Raw genomic sequence first — 12,402 nt, 5'->3', positions numbered from 1 at the left:
ATGGATCCTCGCGCGTGGGGTTCGAGTACGTAGGCGCGGGTCCAGTGGTGCCGTGGATGCCTGAGATGTGTTGTTGACGAACGAGTGGAATGGTGGAGGAAGGCAAGAAAGAGTGCTCGGCGTTTGCCACGTGGACCACGGTGGCACTCGCCACCCGACCCCACATCCACGCCCCACACCTGATCTGCTGCCAGCGCGTCCGGACACTCGGTCCATCGTCGTCACCAACTTTCTTCTCGTCGCTACTCTGCACCGCCGGCATCGGGCGGACACCTCACCGCCCTCTGATTCTCCACCCCCGCCGCCGCCCACTCCGCGCCTCGCCCCTGCTCTCACGACACCCCCGCCCTCCCCCTCCTCCCCCGTCCTCCCCCCTCCCCCCTTCACCATGCCTCCCCGCGACCGCACGGCCGAGTTCCACTCGGCGCTCTCGAGCATTCGCGCGCGCACCGCCGCGCCCGCGAAGCGTGATCCCGCCAAAGCTCCCCTCCTCCCGGCCGGCGGCGCGAGCGGGAGCAAGTCTGAGTTTGGGCGGCTGGCCGGCAACATCGCAAAGGACATCAATGCGACGACGCTAAAGTTGCAGAAGCTGGCACAGTGTGAGTTGAGCATAGAGCCCGGTGTGGGGCGTTGAGAAAGGATCGATCCAGCTCTTCAGAGCAGGTGCTGTCCACTCTGCTCTTCCTCGAGCCGAGCTCGCCCCCGTTCCTCGCTCCCCCTTCCCTCGCTCGCTCGAACTCACAACAGTGGCAAAGCGCAAAACACTCTTCGACGACCGCCCCATCGAGATCTCCGAGCTCACCTACATCATCCGACAGGACATTGCGTCGCTCAACACGCAGATCGCGAGCTTGCAGGCATATGTGCGCGCTCAGAAGGCCGGCAAGGGCCGGCAGCAGGTCGAGGAGCACAACTCGAACGTCGTCATGATGCTGCAGTCGCGCCTCGCCAACATGGGCATGGGCTTCAAGGACGTGCTTGAGTTGCGCACGCAGAATATGAAGGCGAGCAAAGATCGCACCGAGCAGTTCATGCACACGGCGAGCAATGCGGCTGTGCTGCCGCCGGCGAAGGGTGAGTCTGCAAGAGTCCGAGCCAGGCGAGGGCTTGGGAAGCACCTGGGGGCGCCCAAGTCGTGTCGCTAATCCCACCTCCCCCGCTTACGCCAGACTCACTCCTCTTCGCCAGCGGACCAGGAGCAGGCACCGATGACCGGAAGGGCAAGTCGCGTGCGCCGCCAGACGCTGGCAACGACTTCCTTGCGCTCAACATCGACGGACCACAGGGCGGCGATTACATGCAGACTCAGCTGGTGGAACAGCAGGTGAGTCGGAGTTGTGGCCGAGTGGCGCGGATTAGAACTCAGCTGGACCCTACTGACCCGCAGGACAACTACATCCAGTCGCGATCGACAGCAATCGAAAGCATCGAAAGCACGATCGCCGAGCTGGGCCAGATCTTCTCACAGCTCGCCAACATGGTCGCCGAGCAGCGCGAGACGGTGCAGCGCATCGACGCAGACGTCACGGACATCTCAGCAAACGTGTCGGGCGCACAGCGTGAGCTGCTCAAGTACTATGCCAGCATCAGCAGTAATCGCTGGCTGATGCTCAAGATCTTTGGTGTGCTGATCATTTTCGTAAGTTTTACTCCGAGTGCCGAAGGATCGCCCCGTTGCCTCACTCACGCCAGTTCCTCGTCTTCATTCTCGTCTCTCGGTAGTGTACAACATAGACATGCATGGTGTATCCATCTACTCGGCGGGCATCATGCGGGCCTCACGCGCGCGGCGCTCCTCCTCAAACCGCGCCTTCTCAGCAGCCTCGCGCGCCTGCGCCTCGTCATACCGCCGCGCCCAGTCGGCATTGGCCAGCGACGAGTCCGAGGGAAGCTTCTCCTTCTCCGTTTCCTTCTGTGTTTCCGCCGCCTTCACAGCCGCTGCCTTCTCTGCCTCGGCCTTGTCCTTCGCAATGCGTGCCTCCCGCTCGGCCTTGACCTTGGCCTCGGCCTCCCGCTCGGCCTGAGCCTTGGCCTCGGCTTCCGCGCGCACCTTGGCCTCTGCCTCGGCCTTGGCCTTCTCGCGCGCCTCCGTCTCCTGCCGCTGCTTCTCGTCGAGCACCATCTGCTCGAGCTCGGCCGCCAGCTCATCGTCGACCTCCTCGGCGGGCGCGGCGATCTGCCCGCCCAGCCGCACTGCCTCGTCGATCTCGCGCTGGTCCGCCAGGGCGTCGGCCAGAGCGTCCGTGGTCGCGGCAATGCGGTCCGGCGAAAGCCGGGGGTCCGCGAGCGCGGACGCAAGCGCCGCCGTCGACGCCTCGTACGCAGACATTATCTGCTGTCAGCTCATGCTCGTCTGCAATCCCGAGGCCCGCATGCTGCGTGGCACCCGCCACGGCTAGACTCACCTCCGCGTCACCCTTCGCCTGGTTCAGCGCGCGACGCACAGAGCGCAGCTGCTCCCCGGCCGCGACACGCTTCGCGACCACCTCGTCCAGCCCCTTCTTGCTCCGCAAGTATGCTGCCGCGCTACTCCGCTGTCCGGCCGCAACCTTGGCGCGCGCTTTGGCGGTACACGCTTCCGCCTCCTTCTCCGCAGCCTCCACCTGCGCCTCGACCTTCTCCAGCGCATCCGAAACGGCAACAGCGCCGCGGTCAGCTTCTGTGATCGGCGCCGCGGTAGAGGTGATCTTGACAATCTGCGTCAGCCCCAGCTGACAGGGGAACGTACTTCTCCGTCGATCACAACCCGGCCGGCATCACGTTCCAGCCAGCGCAGGAGCACCTTCATATCCCCATCCGTGAGGGGCACGGCTGTGACGCCCTTGAAAGCGCGCGAGAACGAGTCGCGCGAGTACAGGCTGTCCGTATAGTCGATGGGCGGGTTGTCTGTGATGTACTTGACCCATGCGGCCGCGGCCGCGCGCACGTTAGGGATGTGAACTAGGTCATTGCGAAGCGCGCTCTTCCACAGCTGTTCCTCGGACGCCTCGCCGAACGGCGAGAGACGCCCAAGCACGGCCCAGCCTGCGCTCACGACGCCGCCCGCGACGCGCGAGACGATGGAAGGCGTCGCGTCGATCGGTGTGGCCTGCGACTCGTAGCGCGGAAGAGGGAGGAGGGTGGTGGGTGTCAGGGCATCCTGGGGTGAGCGTCAGATGGTGTGCTTCCTGGCTTCTGCGAGTGTCGAGAAGTCAAAACAGCGGTGAGGCAAGAGGAGCAACTTACAATCACGCCGCCCAGCCCGCGTGGGCGCTGCGTCCCATTAGCAAGCTTGTCCGGAAGCGCTGAAGGGTGCAGCACTAGCGTGTCGCCTAGGTATCCCGCCTTGAGGCTGCCCGCGATGGCGTCGCCCCACCACTTGACATTTGCTGCGTAGCCGTCGGGGTTGGCGTCTCGCTGCGCGCGCGTGAACGAGTAAAGCGCGGCAAGACGCTCGGGTGTCGGCGACAGCCCGGTGTCGGCTAGGAATGGGGGCTGCTTGTCTTGCTTGGCCTTAGACATGGGTGTTGTGAGAGATGAGAAAGACGGGTGATGGCTCTGACGTGTTTTGGCCGCACTCCACTGATCGCCAGGGTTGGGTGGCGAATCGACCCAAGCCCCTACCACTCCCCGCTCGCCGTGTCCGCCTCCACGCGTCAAGATTATACTCATGCATGCATGGTGTACAACGACCTCTACGCCACCTCTAAGACGAAAACATGCCGGGACTGCCCACGCGCCGTGGCGTCGCACTCATGCTCGTAGGTCTAGACCGTGGCCCCGTAGAACGGCGGAACAGTCCCGAACTCGGCGCCTTCTGCTTCGCCGCGTTGGCGATGAGCTCGGAGATCATGCCGTTGTACGTCCGGCTGTCGGTCGCGAGCGCGTCCTTCAGCTGGAGGAGATATGCGAGGAGGCCACTGGCTGTAGCCGACGTCTGCTCAAGCTCGGTTTGCAGCGCTTGCAGCTTCGACAGAGGAAGGAGCGCGAGCTGCTCCTCTTCAAGACCGCAAAGCTCCTCTGCGCGAGGGATGTCGAGCACAGGGCGTGGGCCGAGGTCGTACTTGTCCGCTTGAGAGTTGCGGACGCTGGCGGGTGCGGAAGCGCCTGCTGTTGCGGCTGCGGGAGGAGGGAGCGAGTTTCGCTTCTGCGGGCCCGGGGCAGCGGATTGCGAGCGCGCCGGTAGGTCGCCTGTGGTGATCCGTAATGGCGGGAGGGCGGAGAGACGGTGTGAGTCCACCTCATCGAGATTAACAGGTACGCCCATCGCGATGAGATGCTCTCGGCGCACACGGGAGCGCGTCCAGTCCAGCGGCTTGAGGATTGGGGCGGTGGTGAGTTGGGCATACGCGTCGCGGCTGGTGTGAGCGGAGCGAGGAGGAGAGGTGCACTCACCTAGACTCAGATGTCAGCACCTGCATTAGCCCCCCAACTGCGCGGGGCGGCTCGTCGGTGAAGTCCGAGTGGTCGGGCACGAGAGGCTCAAGAACCGCCGAGATGCGCTGCAGCAGCTCGAGGCGGGGCGGAACGGGGCGAAGGCTAAGTGTGGACTGTTGTCAGTGCTTGAACACGGTCTCAGCACTCACCCATCGAGGCTCCGGTGGTGCGGTCGGTGCCGGTGCGGGAGCCGGCGGCGCAGCGGCCATGGGAGCGACATCTGCATCCCCAAAGTCGCCAAAGTCGCCGAACTCGTCATCGCCAAAGTCTGCGGGCGCGGCGGGCGCATCGAAGTCGTCAAAGTCATCAAAGCCGTCGTCCGCGGCTGGTGGAGGGGAGACGAAGTCCGCGGCAGAGGAAGGTGAGGCAAAGTCCTCGTCCGCGGTGGGTTGAGCTGGAGGGGATGATGTGGATGCCCGAGGGGACTTTGTGGACGATGCCATCACCTCGCCTTCCCCCGACTCGTCCCTGGTCGGTGACCCGAACGCCTCAGCCGCGGTCGGCATGGGGGAGAGAAACTCCTGGTCGTCGTCCTCCTCAAAAGGCTCCAGCGACGGTGCCCTCTCGGTTGACGACAGCGCGAATGGGTCCGCCGTCTCGGAGTAAGGGTCGGCGTACGGATCGGAGTCGGCAAAGGGGTCTGTTGAGGACTTGAATGGAGAGGCACTGTCGTCGGTGTCGTCGCGTTTAGAGGTGGGTGAAGAAGGCGAGCGTGGAGGTGATGGGGAAATGTTCTTCGCGCCCGTGTCAACGCTGTTCCTTACATCGCTGCTCTTGGTCGACGGCGACCCCAGATCGCCGTCGTCGATTGTTCCGGACATGGTTGAGCGCGCGTCGCCCGAGAGCCGAGGCGCCTCGCTCGACGGTCGCAACTCGGCCGATGGGCGCGCAGGCGTGCCCGATCGCGGGCTCTGCGCATCTGCCCAAGGGTCGTCGTCCATAGTGAACGGGGCGATGTAGAATGCGCGATTGAGAGATTCGGTGCGCGAGTGTGACACGCTGCGCCGAGGTGGAGGTTCGCCACGTGGCACACTCCGCGTCTGGTGATGATACGGGATGTATGTGAATGACTTGCGCGTCGGGGTCGACGGTGCCGACCACATTGTTGAGATGCCGAGACGAGATGGAGAAGAGCAGACGAGAAGACCAGATATAGACACATGCATGTGCGCATGAGGCTGCCGGCCTGTGCTTACGGCCATGCCGCTCCGCCGCACACACCCCCAGACCCGCTATTGCGTCTCACCCCTGCGCATCTCGCCGCATTGCACGCGGGCTGCATCACTTTGTGCACAACATCTACGTCTACATGACACTGTACCTCCCTCCAGCGGTGGGATTGCGGTCTGCGTTTTGCAGCGCCGCCACACTCGATTCAATGATAATCCGGCGCAGCTCGTCAACGGCTGTCCGCACGCGGCGCTCGTCGTTGCTCTCGATGAGAAGGTGCAGCTTGGGTTCTTGGCCGGGCGCGGGGTCTTGTCCAGGTGGGTAGTACACGCCACGCATGGTGATACTTGCACCACTGATTTCGGACAGCAGCAACATCTGCTCTTTGTTGGTCGCCTTCCACCGCGCCTTTTGCGGGTAGTCGTTGATGGGGAAGATCGCGTGCCAATCCGTTGCGTCGGGGTCCTTGGTCTTGCGCCCACTTTCTGGAGCGAGAGCTGCGGCGAGACCGGCGGCCTTGGGATGATCCGCCAGCTTCTGGAACTTGGAGACGGTTTCGGCCAGCTTCGCCGCGTCGATGTGGCGCCCCTCCCTCAATGCCTGCTCCAGCGCAGCAAGCGTCTGTGCTGGCAGACTCTTCGCGTCTTGCCGCGTACCGCGCATGGCTGGACCCGAAGGGAGCTTGTCAGGTGCCGGACCCTTCACCACCTCCACACTGATCTCGGTGTACGTGTAGTCCGCCTCACCCTTGAGCGAGTTCTCGGTCACAGTGCTCTTGTACTCATTCGTCTTAGGCTTGTAGGGAATGACGGCACCCTCGCGCGACGAAAGCGAAACGGCCTCCGACGTGTCACCATACGTGTGCTTCTCGGCGCGGTCTTTCTCCTCACGCTTGCGCTGCAGCCGGTCCAGACCATGACCTTGGTATCCAGAGCGGTGCTGCTTGGCCGTGCCCGCCTTGAGCTTCTTCATGAACTCGTCGGCCATCTCCTTGAGGTTGTCCGGGACGAACGCCTTGCTCGCCTCCAATGCGCGCACGAGATCGACGGACAGCTTGTCCTGCTCGGGCGTGATGAAGGTGATGCACGTGCCAGTGTTGCCCGCACGGCCCGTTCGCCCCGCGCGGTGAACGTAATCCTCCATGTGTGAGGGCGCGTCGTAGTTGATGACAAGTTTGAGCTCTTTGACGTCCAAGCCACGCGCGGCAACCGACGTCGCGACGATAATGGGAATATCGCCGTTCTTGAAGTTGCGGATTGCCTCCTGACGATCGATCTGGTCTTTGCCACCGTGCAGCGAAGAGCTCAGGTATCCACGGTTCAGGAGCTCGCGGAACAGGTCGTCGGCCGCCTCCTGGCGTTCCACAAAGATGAGGACACGGAAATCGGGCTCTTCAGGGTGCATCTGTCCCATCTCGCCGAGAATCTCAAGCAGGCGATTGAACTTTGTGTCTTCTTCGCGAACCTCGACGCGCTGGTCGATTTCAGCGGCGACGACACTCTTACCACCGACGGTGATTTCAAGTGGCCTAATGAGGATCTTGCGCGCAAGTCCCTCCATCGTCTTGGGGAACGTCGCGGAAAAAAGCACCTTTTGTGCGTCGGGCCGCGTGTTGTTCACAATCTTCATGACCTGCGGCTCGAAGCCCATGTCGAACATGCGGTCCGCCTCGTCCATTACAAGGAACGTTGTTCGGCGCAGGTTGGTCACGCGCCCGTTGTTGGCGGTAAGAAGATCGATCATACGGCCTGGCGTACACACGACAATCTCACATCCCTTTTTCATGGCAGCGATGTCGTCAGAAATCGACTGACCGCCCACTGCGCAAGTCAGGCGTAGACCCATGATCTTCGCGAAGGGCTTAGCCTCGCGGTAGATCTGCATGGCGAGCTCGCGAGTCGGCGCGAGGATGATCCCAATGGGCCCGTCCAGCCCACTCACTGGCCGCTGGTCCTTGACGTGCCGCAGCATCGGCAGGAGGAAGGCTATCGTCTTGCCCGAACCTGTCTTGGCGACGCCGATGACGTCGCGCCCGCTCATGATAGCCGGAATGGACTGGGCCTGGATAGGGGTCGGCGCCGTCCACTCCTTCTGCTGGATTACATCGAGACACCCCAGAGGAATGCCAAACGCGCCCCATCGCCTAACTGGTTTGGGCGCATCCACACCACGGATCCGTATTCCGTCCATCTCAAGGCGGATTAGTTCGGCCTCCTCCTCGTCCATGATCGCCGCCTCTTCGGGGACGGTGTAGAAGTTCTTCCGGAACGGCTCATAGTCAATGTTGGCGTGATCGGGGGTGGGCAAGTCCTTCTTGCGGTTTTTGCTGGCAGCCTGTTGCAGCATCGCCTCGGCCTTTGACAGTTCATCCTCGGCGCGGTTGCGTACCGTCTCCTCGTCTTCGCCATCGCTCTCGTCGACCGCGACATTTCCCGTCCGCTTGGCGTCAGACACGTTGACAGTCTTCACCTGCTGGGCGTTCTCGCGCATGAATGCGTCGAGCGGGTCTTCCTCCTCTTCCTGCTCGTCCACGTCCATCTTGCTGCCGTTTGTTTCCGCGCCAGCGACAGCATCGTTCTCATTGTCGTCACCCTGCGCTACCGCCATATCTTCGTCGATTTGCGCCAAGCCGGCTTCCGGGCCGCTCTGGACCTCGGGGTTGAAGTCTGGCAGGTCGAGCTTCTCCAACTTGCGATCCTCGACCTCCTCGTCGTCGAGCGCGGCGAACGAGCGCTTCAGTGTTGTCGGCTTGATGCTCGACAATGAAGTTGTGCTGAACGACAGCCCTGATTTGGCAGCTGCGTTGAGCGGACTCGGCAAGGCGGGCTCACGCTTTTTTGGAGAGCGCTTCTCGGGCTCGGGTGTAGCTGCGGCGCTGGTAGCATTGCTGCCTTGCGACTTGCGCTGCCGCTTCCAGGCTTCGAGGCGCTCGCGCGCCTGCCGCTTCTTCTCCTCGTCATCGCCCGGCCCGGGAGTACCTGACGCCGCCCGGCCATTCGGGCGGTCGCGGCTGTCGCGCTTGTCATCGCGGGGTTCGCGGTCACGCTCACGCTCACGGTCATCTCTTCGAGGGCGACGGGGACTGGAGTCTCGGCGGTCGTCTCTCCTGTCACGTTCACGGTCGCGGTCGCGATCGCGCCTGTCATAGTCACGGTCGCGATCACGGTCGCGATCACGATCACGATCACGATCACGGTCGCGGTCGCGCCTGTCGTCCCGATCATAATCGCGGCGGTGGTCGCGGTCTCTCACGCGGTCATCGTCGTACCGCCGCCTGTCGCGGTCATCGCGGCGCCTGTCATCGCGCCTGTCGTCGCGCCGGTCATACCTGTCATCGCGGCGGCGCGGCGAGGGGCTACGGTAGCTCCGGTGTGAGGAGCGGCGTGGCGGCTCGGGGGAGCGGGACCTACGAGGAGAGCGGGGCATGCCGCAGCGTTCGCAAACCGAGGAGAGTGATGTCAGGTGGGGTGAACAGGGAGAGATCGGGAGGAAGGCTGAATCTGGCTTGCTGGGTGGCAAACCGCTTGTGCCACGAGGCTTATTGCCGCGGTATTATCTGGGCCCCGCCTCCACCGCGGCCTCCACCGGGCGCGTGGGTGACATGACGCGACGCGTCTGTTTGCGGCTGCGACATTGCTCATCTCAGCTGGAGCACTACCCCACCATGGCATTCTCACTCCCGCCTGAACTCCTCGCCTCCGCGGCCGACATCACGCTCCCGAACCTCTTGGAGGCGCAGGAGCGGCTTGAAGCCGAGGCGCGTGAGGTGCTGCCCTACTCCTTCGATGAGTGTACCTTCTCGAAGGGCGCGATCCGGCAGTCGGTGTGGTCATGCATGGGTAAGCGAGGGGAGGGCAGAGCCGCCAGCGGGAAGAGAAGGCTTTAAGAGGCGCTGAGGATGGCGCAGCATGCAGAAGAAGCTTACGCTAGACTGTGGTAACAAGGGCGTCTGCTATGGCTGCTCTATCGCTTGTCATTCCGGTCAGTTTGGTGACGCCGGCACCACCATCAGTCGCTCACGGTAGAACATCGCTTAGTCGAGCTCTGGAGCAAGCGGAGCTTCACATGTGACTGCCCTACGAGCGCAATGTGCTCGCCTTCCTCCTCCAAGAGGCGATGCAACATTTTCCCTCCCGACCAGCAGCCTCAGCCGCCAAACGAGGGGAACGCGGGCCGGTACACCCACAACTTTGTCGGCGAGTTCTGTCGCTGTGGTCGTGACTACGACCCGGAGACAGAGACAGAAGCAATGATCCACTGTATTGGATGTGAGGTGAGTTGAGCGTGGGGAGGGGAAAGGTGTAATGCGACGGCATAGGCCTTGAGCTGAGGAGAGGGGCGGCGCCTGGATGAAGTGCTCTAGGCTGGTGTGCTAACGCCAGGACTGGTTTCACGAATCGTGTCTCAACCTCGCGCCCCGCAAACCGGAACGGGACACTCCGCTCCCCGAGGAAGAGGAGGAGAGCGACTCGCTCCTTCCATCAGAAAGCTACGACGGGCTGCTCTGCGCGGCATGTGCGGACCACCCGTTCGTGGCCGAGCGCAAGGGGCGAGACGGATGGATGGTCGTCGTGCCCCGGGGAGACGAGTGGGTGGTTGAGGGGCGGAAGGAGGGAGAGGAGGGGAGCGGAAGGGCCAGGATGGTCGAGAAAGCGGAGGAGCCCGCTTGGGGAGGCGAAGCCGGGCCTGCACTCGGCAAGAAGCGCGCGTCGGAAGACGAAGGGCCCGCTGCCAAGCGTGTAAAGGTCGAGGCTCCAGGGCAGGTCCTCACTGAGGCCGTGACCGCTGAGCCTACCGTCGAGCCTACCGCCGAGCCCACCGCCATACCCACCAGTACCGTACCGCCACCCGCGCAAGCCACCGCTGAACCACGCCGAGCGGCCGGCGACGTCTTCCTCGCCGACGGCGTGCGAGACCATCTGAAAGCCACGCTCTCTGTACGTCAACTTCCCTCACCTCGGTCCTTTCCCGTCAGCCCAAGTTGCCCGCTGACGCCAGGACGCGGAAGCCGCAGCCCTCCCCTTCCCGCTGGTTGACGAGGAGATCTACGAGCCGCCAGCCGACTCGCCGCCTGAGACGCTCGAGGCAGTCACGGAGCGCGTCGTGAGCGCCCTCCCGCGTGTGCAGGCCATCGAAGCGTTGTACGGCTACGAGAGCATGCGGTGAGTGTCCGGTAGAATCCGCTGACAGAAGCGACAAGCTCAAGGTCATGCTCGCGGCACATGTGCAGAGCGGACAGGCGGTGAGCCGGGACGACATTGAGACCTTTTTCGAGAATCTGCGTGCTCAGCGCGCCACGTAGCACCGTTGTAAATGTACCAGTTGATGCGTAAAATGCATGTACCGTAAATACAACAGATATTATAGTCGATAGACGACATCTATGCCATATGTTCCAAATTATCGTCATCTTGGCCCGCGACGCCAGCGGCGCCCTCAACGCCGCCAGCCATAGACTCGGCCTGTTTGCGCATGGCCCACTCGCGCTCCCACCGCTCCTCTTCAGCTTTGTCGAAAGCCTCGCGCCCCTCGCCCCAGCGCTCCTGCACATCCGAGATGTCGGCGTATCCGCCTGGAATGGTACCGGACGCGCTCGAGAACAGCGCATGCAGGTTCTCCTCGGTCGTTCCGCCCGGCATGAAGACGTAGCCAGTGACCTTGTCGATGAGGCGCACGAGGTGCATCATACTCGCCTTGTCCTCGACGGCAAGCGTCTCGAAGCCGACGAGAGAGAACTCTTCGATGAGCTCCGCCATCGCGGCGTTGAGCTTCGCGAAGCGTTTCGCTCGCGGCACCTCCTCCAATTGCCGGACGAGGTAGGAGAGGTCCTGCACCTCGGTGTAGTAGTCCAAATTGAACGCTGACGTCAGCTTTGAGGAACGTCAATCACTCACGCAAGTCACCGAATCCTCCTATGGTATCGATCTTGGAGAACACGTTGATGTGTGGCATCTCAAGCTGAAGCATGGCGCGCAGAGCTAACAGCACCGCGGAGATGTACTTTGCGGCGTCTGTGATCGCATGCGCGTCAGTCAGATGGACTGCTGCGAGTCGGTAGTCCAGCTTCAGCAGCCGGTTGACGATACGCTTCAGGCTGTCGTGGTTAGTCCACAGCTCAGCCTGCCCTGGCGTGTCGATGACAATGTACCCGCTGCCGCCTTGGGGTTCGAGAAGCGCGTCGAGCTGCTCCACGAGCCAGTCAAAGTTGGCCTCGAGGTACTCGATGCAGTAGAGCATGGCGCCGTTCGGCCCCAGCCCATACTCCTCCATCACGTCGTCGAGGGTGATGAGCGACGTGATGGAGACAGCGCACGGATATGGCGGGTTGGACACGGCGGGGTCGAGGTTGATGACGCTCACTGGTCGGCCAAGCGCGGTGAGGAATTGGTACATGCCATGACAGTATGTCGACTTGCCCGCCCCAGGGGGGCCGGTCACAAGCTGTCCGAAGGCGGAGGCGTGTGAGGAGTGTGAGGCCGTCGACATGGTGGAGTATGAGGAAGATCGCTAGCCCGTGCGAGGGCGGTTGCGAGGGGGAGAGGGAAAGCGATCGACCACGTCGTTGTGAGGGGTGATGATGTTGAACGAGGAGGTGCTCGAGATGGATCCCTTGGGGAAGCGTGCACGCTTAGCGTGAGGCGGCTGTTCGTGCAAGGGGAGGACGTGGTGTTGTTGATCCGGGACAAGAGGTGAAGCGCCAAAAGTGGAGGAGGAGACGCCGAAAGTGGATGGCGACAGGGACGGAGCCTCTGATGTCACGCGGTGTTTGGATTGGTCCCGCATCACGCCTGGTGTGGCACTCCGCTCTTTCGCCGC

General features: G+C 62.9%; 6 protein-coding genes across 6 annotated transcripts; 2 read left to right on the top strand and 4 right to left on the bottom strand.

Moving 5' to 3' along the window:
- Positions 1 to 388: 388 nt before the first annotated feature.
- COLE_02771 (uncharacterized protein) lies at positions 389 to 1,722 on the top strand (the record flags this gene model as incomplete). Its single annotated transcript, XM_018424990.1, has 5 exons — positions 389 to 599; positions 748 to 1,137; positions 1,170 to 1,324; positions 1,388 to 1,639; positions 1,693 to 1,722. 5 exons carry the CDS (start codon positions 389 to 391, stop codon positions 1,720 to 1,722), a joined length of 1,038 nt encoding a protein of 345 aa, XP_018278256.1.
- Positions 1,723 to 1,753: 31 nt separating this feature from the next.
- Positions 1,754 to 3,501, bottom strand: COLE_02770 (uncharacterized protein; the record flags this gene model as incomplete). Its single annotated transcript, XM_018423418.2, has 4 exons — positions 1,754 to 2,332; positions 2,406 to 2,696; positions 2,729 to 3,139; positions 3,226 to 3,501. The coding sequence occupies 4 exons, from the start codon at positions 3,499 to 3,501 to the stop codon at positions 1,754 to 1,756; spliced, it is 1,557 nt and encodes a 518-aa protein (XP_018278255.1).
- Positions 3,502 to 3,685: 184 nt separating this feature from the next.
- Positions 3,686 to 5,357, bottom strand: COLE_02769 (uncharacterized protein; the record flags this gene model as incomplete). Its single annotated transcript, XM_018423417.2, has 3 exons — positions 3,686 to 4,337; positions 4,375 to 4,529; positions 4,566 to 5,357. The coding sequence occupies 3 exons, from the start codon at positions 5,355 to 5,357 to the stop codon at positions 3,686 to 3,688; spliced, it is 1,599 nt and encodes a 532-aa protein (XP_018278254.1).
- A 364-nt stretch (positions 5,358 to 5,721) lies between these two features.
- Positions 5,722 to 9,012, bottom strand: COLE_02768 (uncharacterized protein; the record flags this gene model as incomplete). Its single annotated transcript, XM_018420868.2, has 2 exons — positions 5,722 to 8,384; positions 8,418 to 9,012. 2 exons carry the CDS (start codon positions 9,010 to 9,012, stop codon positions 5,722 to 5,724), a joined length of 3,258 nt encoding a protein of 1,085 aa, XP_018278253.1.
- Positions 9,013 to 9,250: 238 nt separating this feature from the next.
- COLE_02767 (uncharacterized protein) lies at positions 9,251 to 10,888 on the top strand (the record flags this gene model as incomplete). Its single annotated transcript, XM_018423416.2, has 6 exons — positions 9,251 to 9,425; positions 9,517 to 9,567; positions 9,612 to 9,859; positions 9,969 to 10,523; positions 10,585 to 10,748; positions 10,780 to 10,888. The coding sequence occupies 6 exons, from the start codon at positions 9,251 to 9,253 to the stop codon at positions 10,886 to 10,888; spliced, it is 1,302 nt and encodes a 433-aa protein (XP_018278252.1).
- A 79-nt stretch (positions 10,889 to 10,967) lies between these two features.
- On the bottom strand, positions 10,968 to 12,072 carry COLE_02766 (uncharacterized protein; the record flags this gene model as incomplete). Its single annotated transcript, XM_018426186.2, has 2 exons — positions 10,968 to 11,446; positions 11,481 to 12,072. The coding sequence occupies 2 exons, from the start codon at positions 12,070 to 12,072 to the stop codon at positions 10,968 to 10,970; spliced, it is 1,071 nt and encodes a 356-aa protein (XP_018278251.1).
- Positions 12,073 to 12,402: the final 330 nt, after the last annotated feature.

The sequence above is a fragment of the Cutaneotrichosporon oleaginosum genome (genome assembly GCF_008065305.1).
Source record: "Cutaneotrichosporon oleaginosum strain ATCC 20508 chromosome Unknown ATCC20508_contig02, whole genome shotgun sequence".
In the NCBI taxonomy this organism is placed as follows: domain Eukaryota; kingdom Fungi; phylum Basidiomycota; class Tremellomycetes; order Trichosporonales; family Trichosporonaceae; genus Cutaneotrichosporon; species Cutaneotrichosporon oleaginosum.
This window is presented reverse-complemented; position numbering and strand designations above follow the sequence as displayed.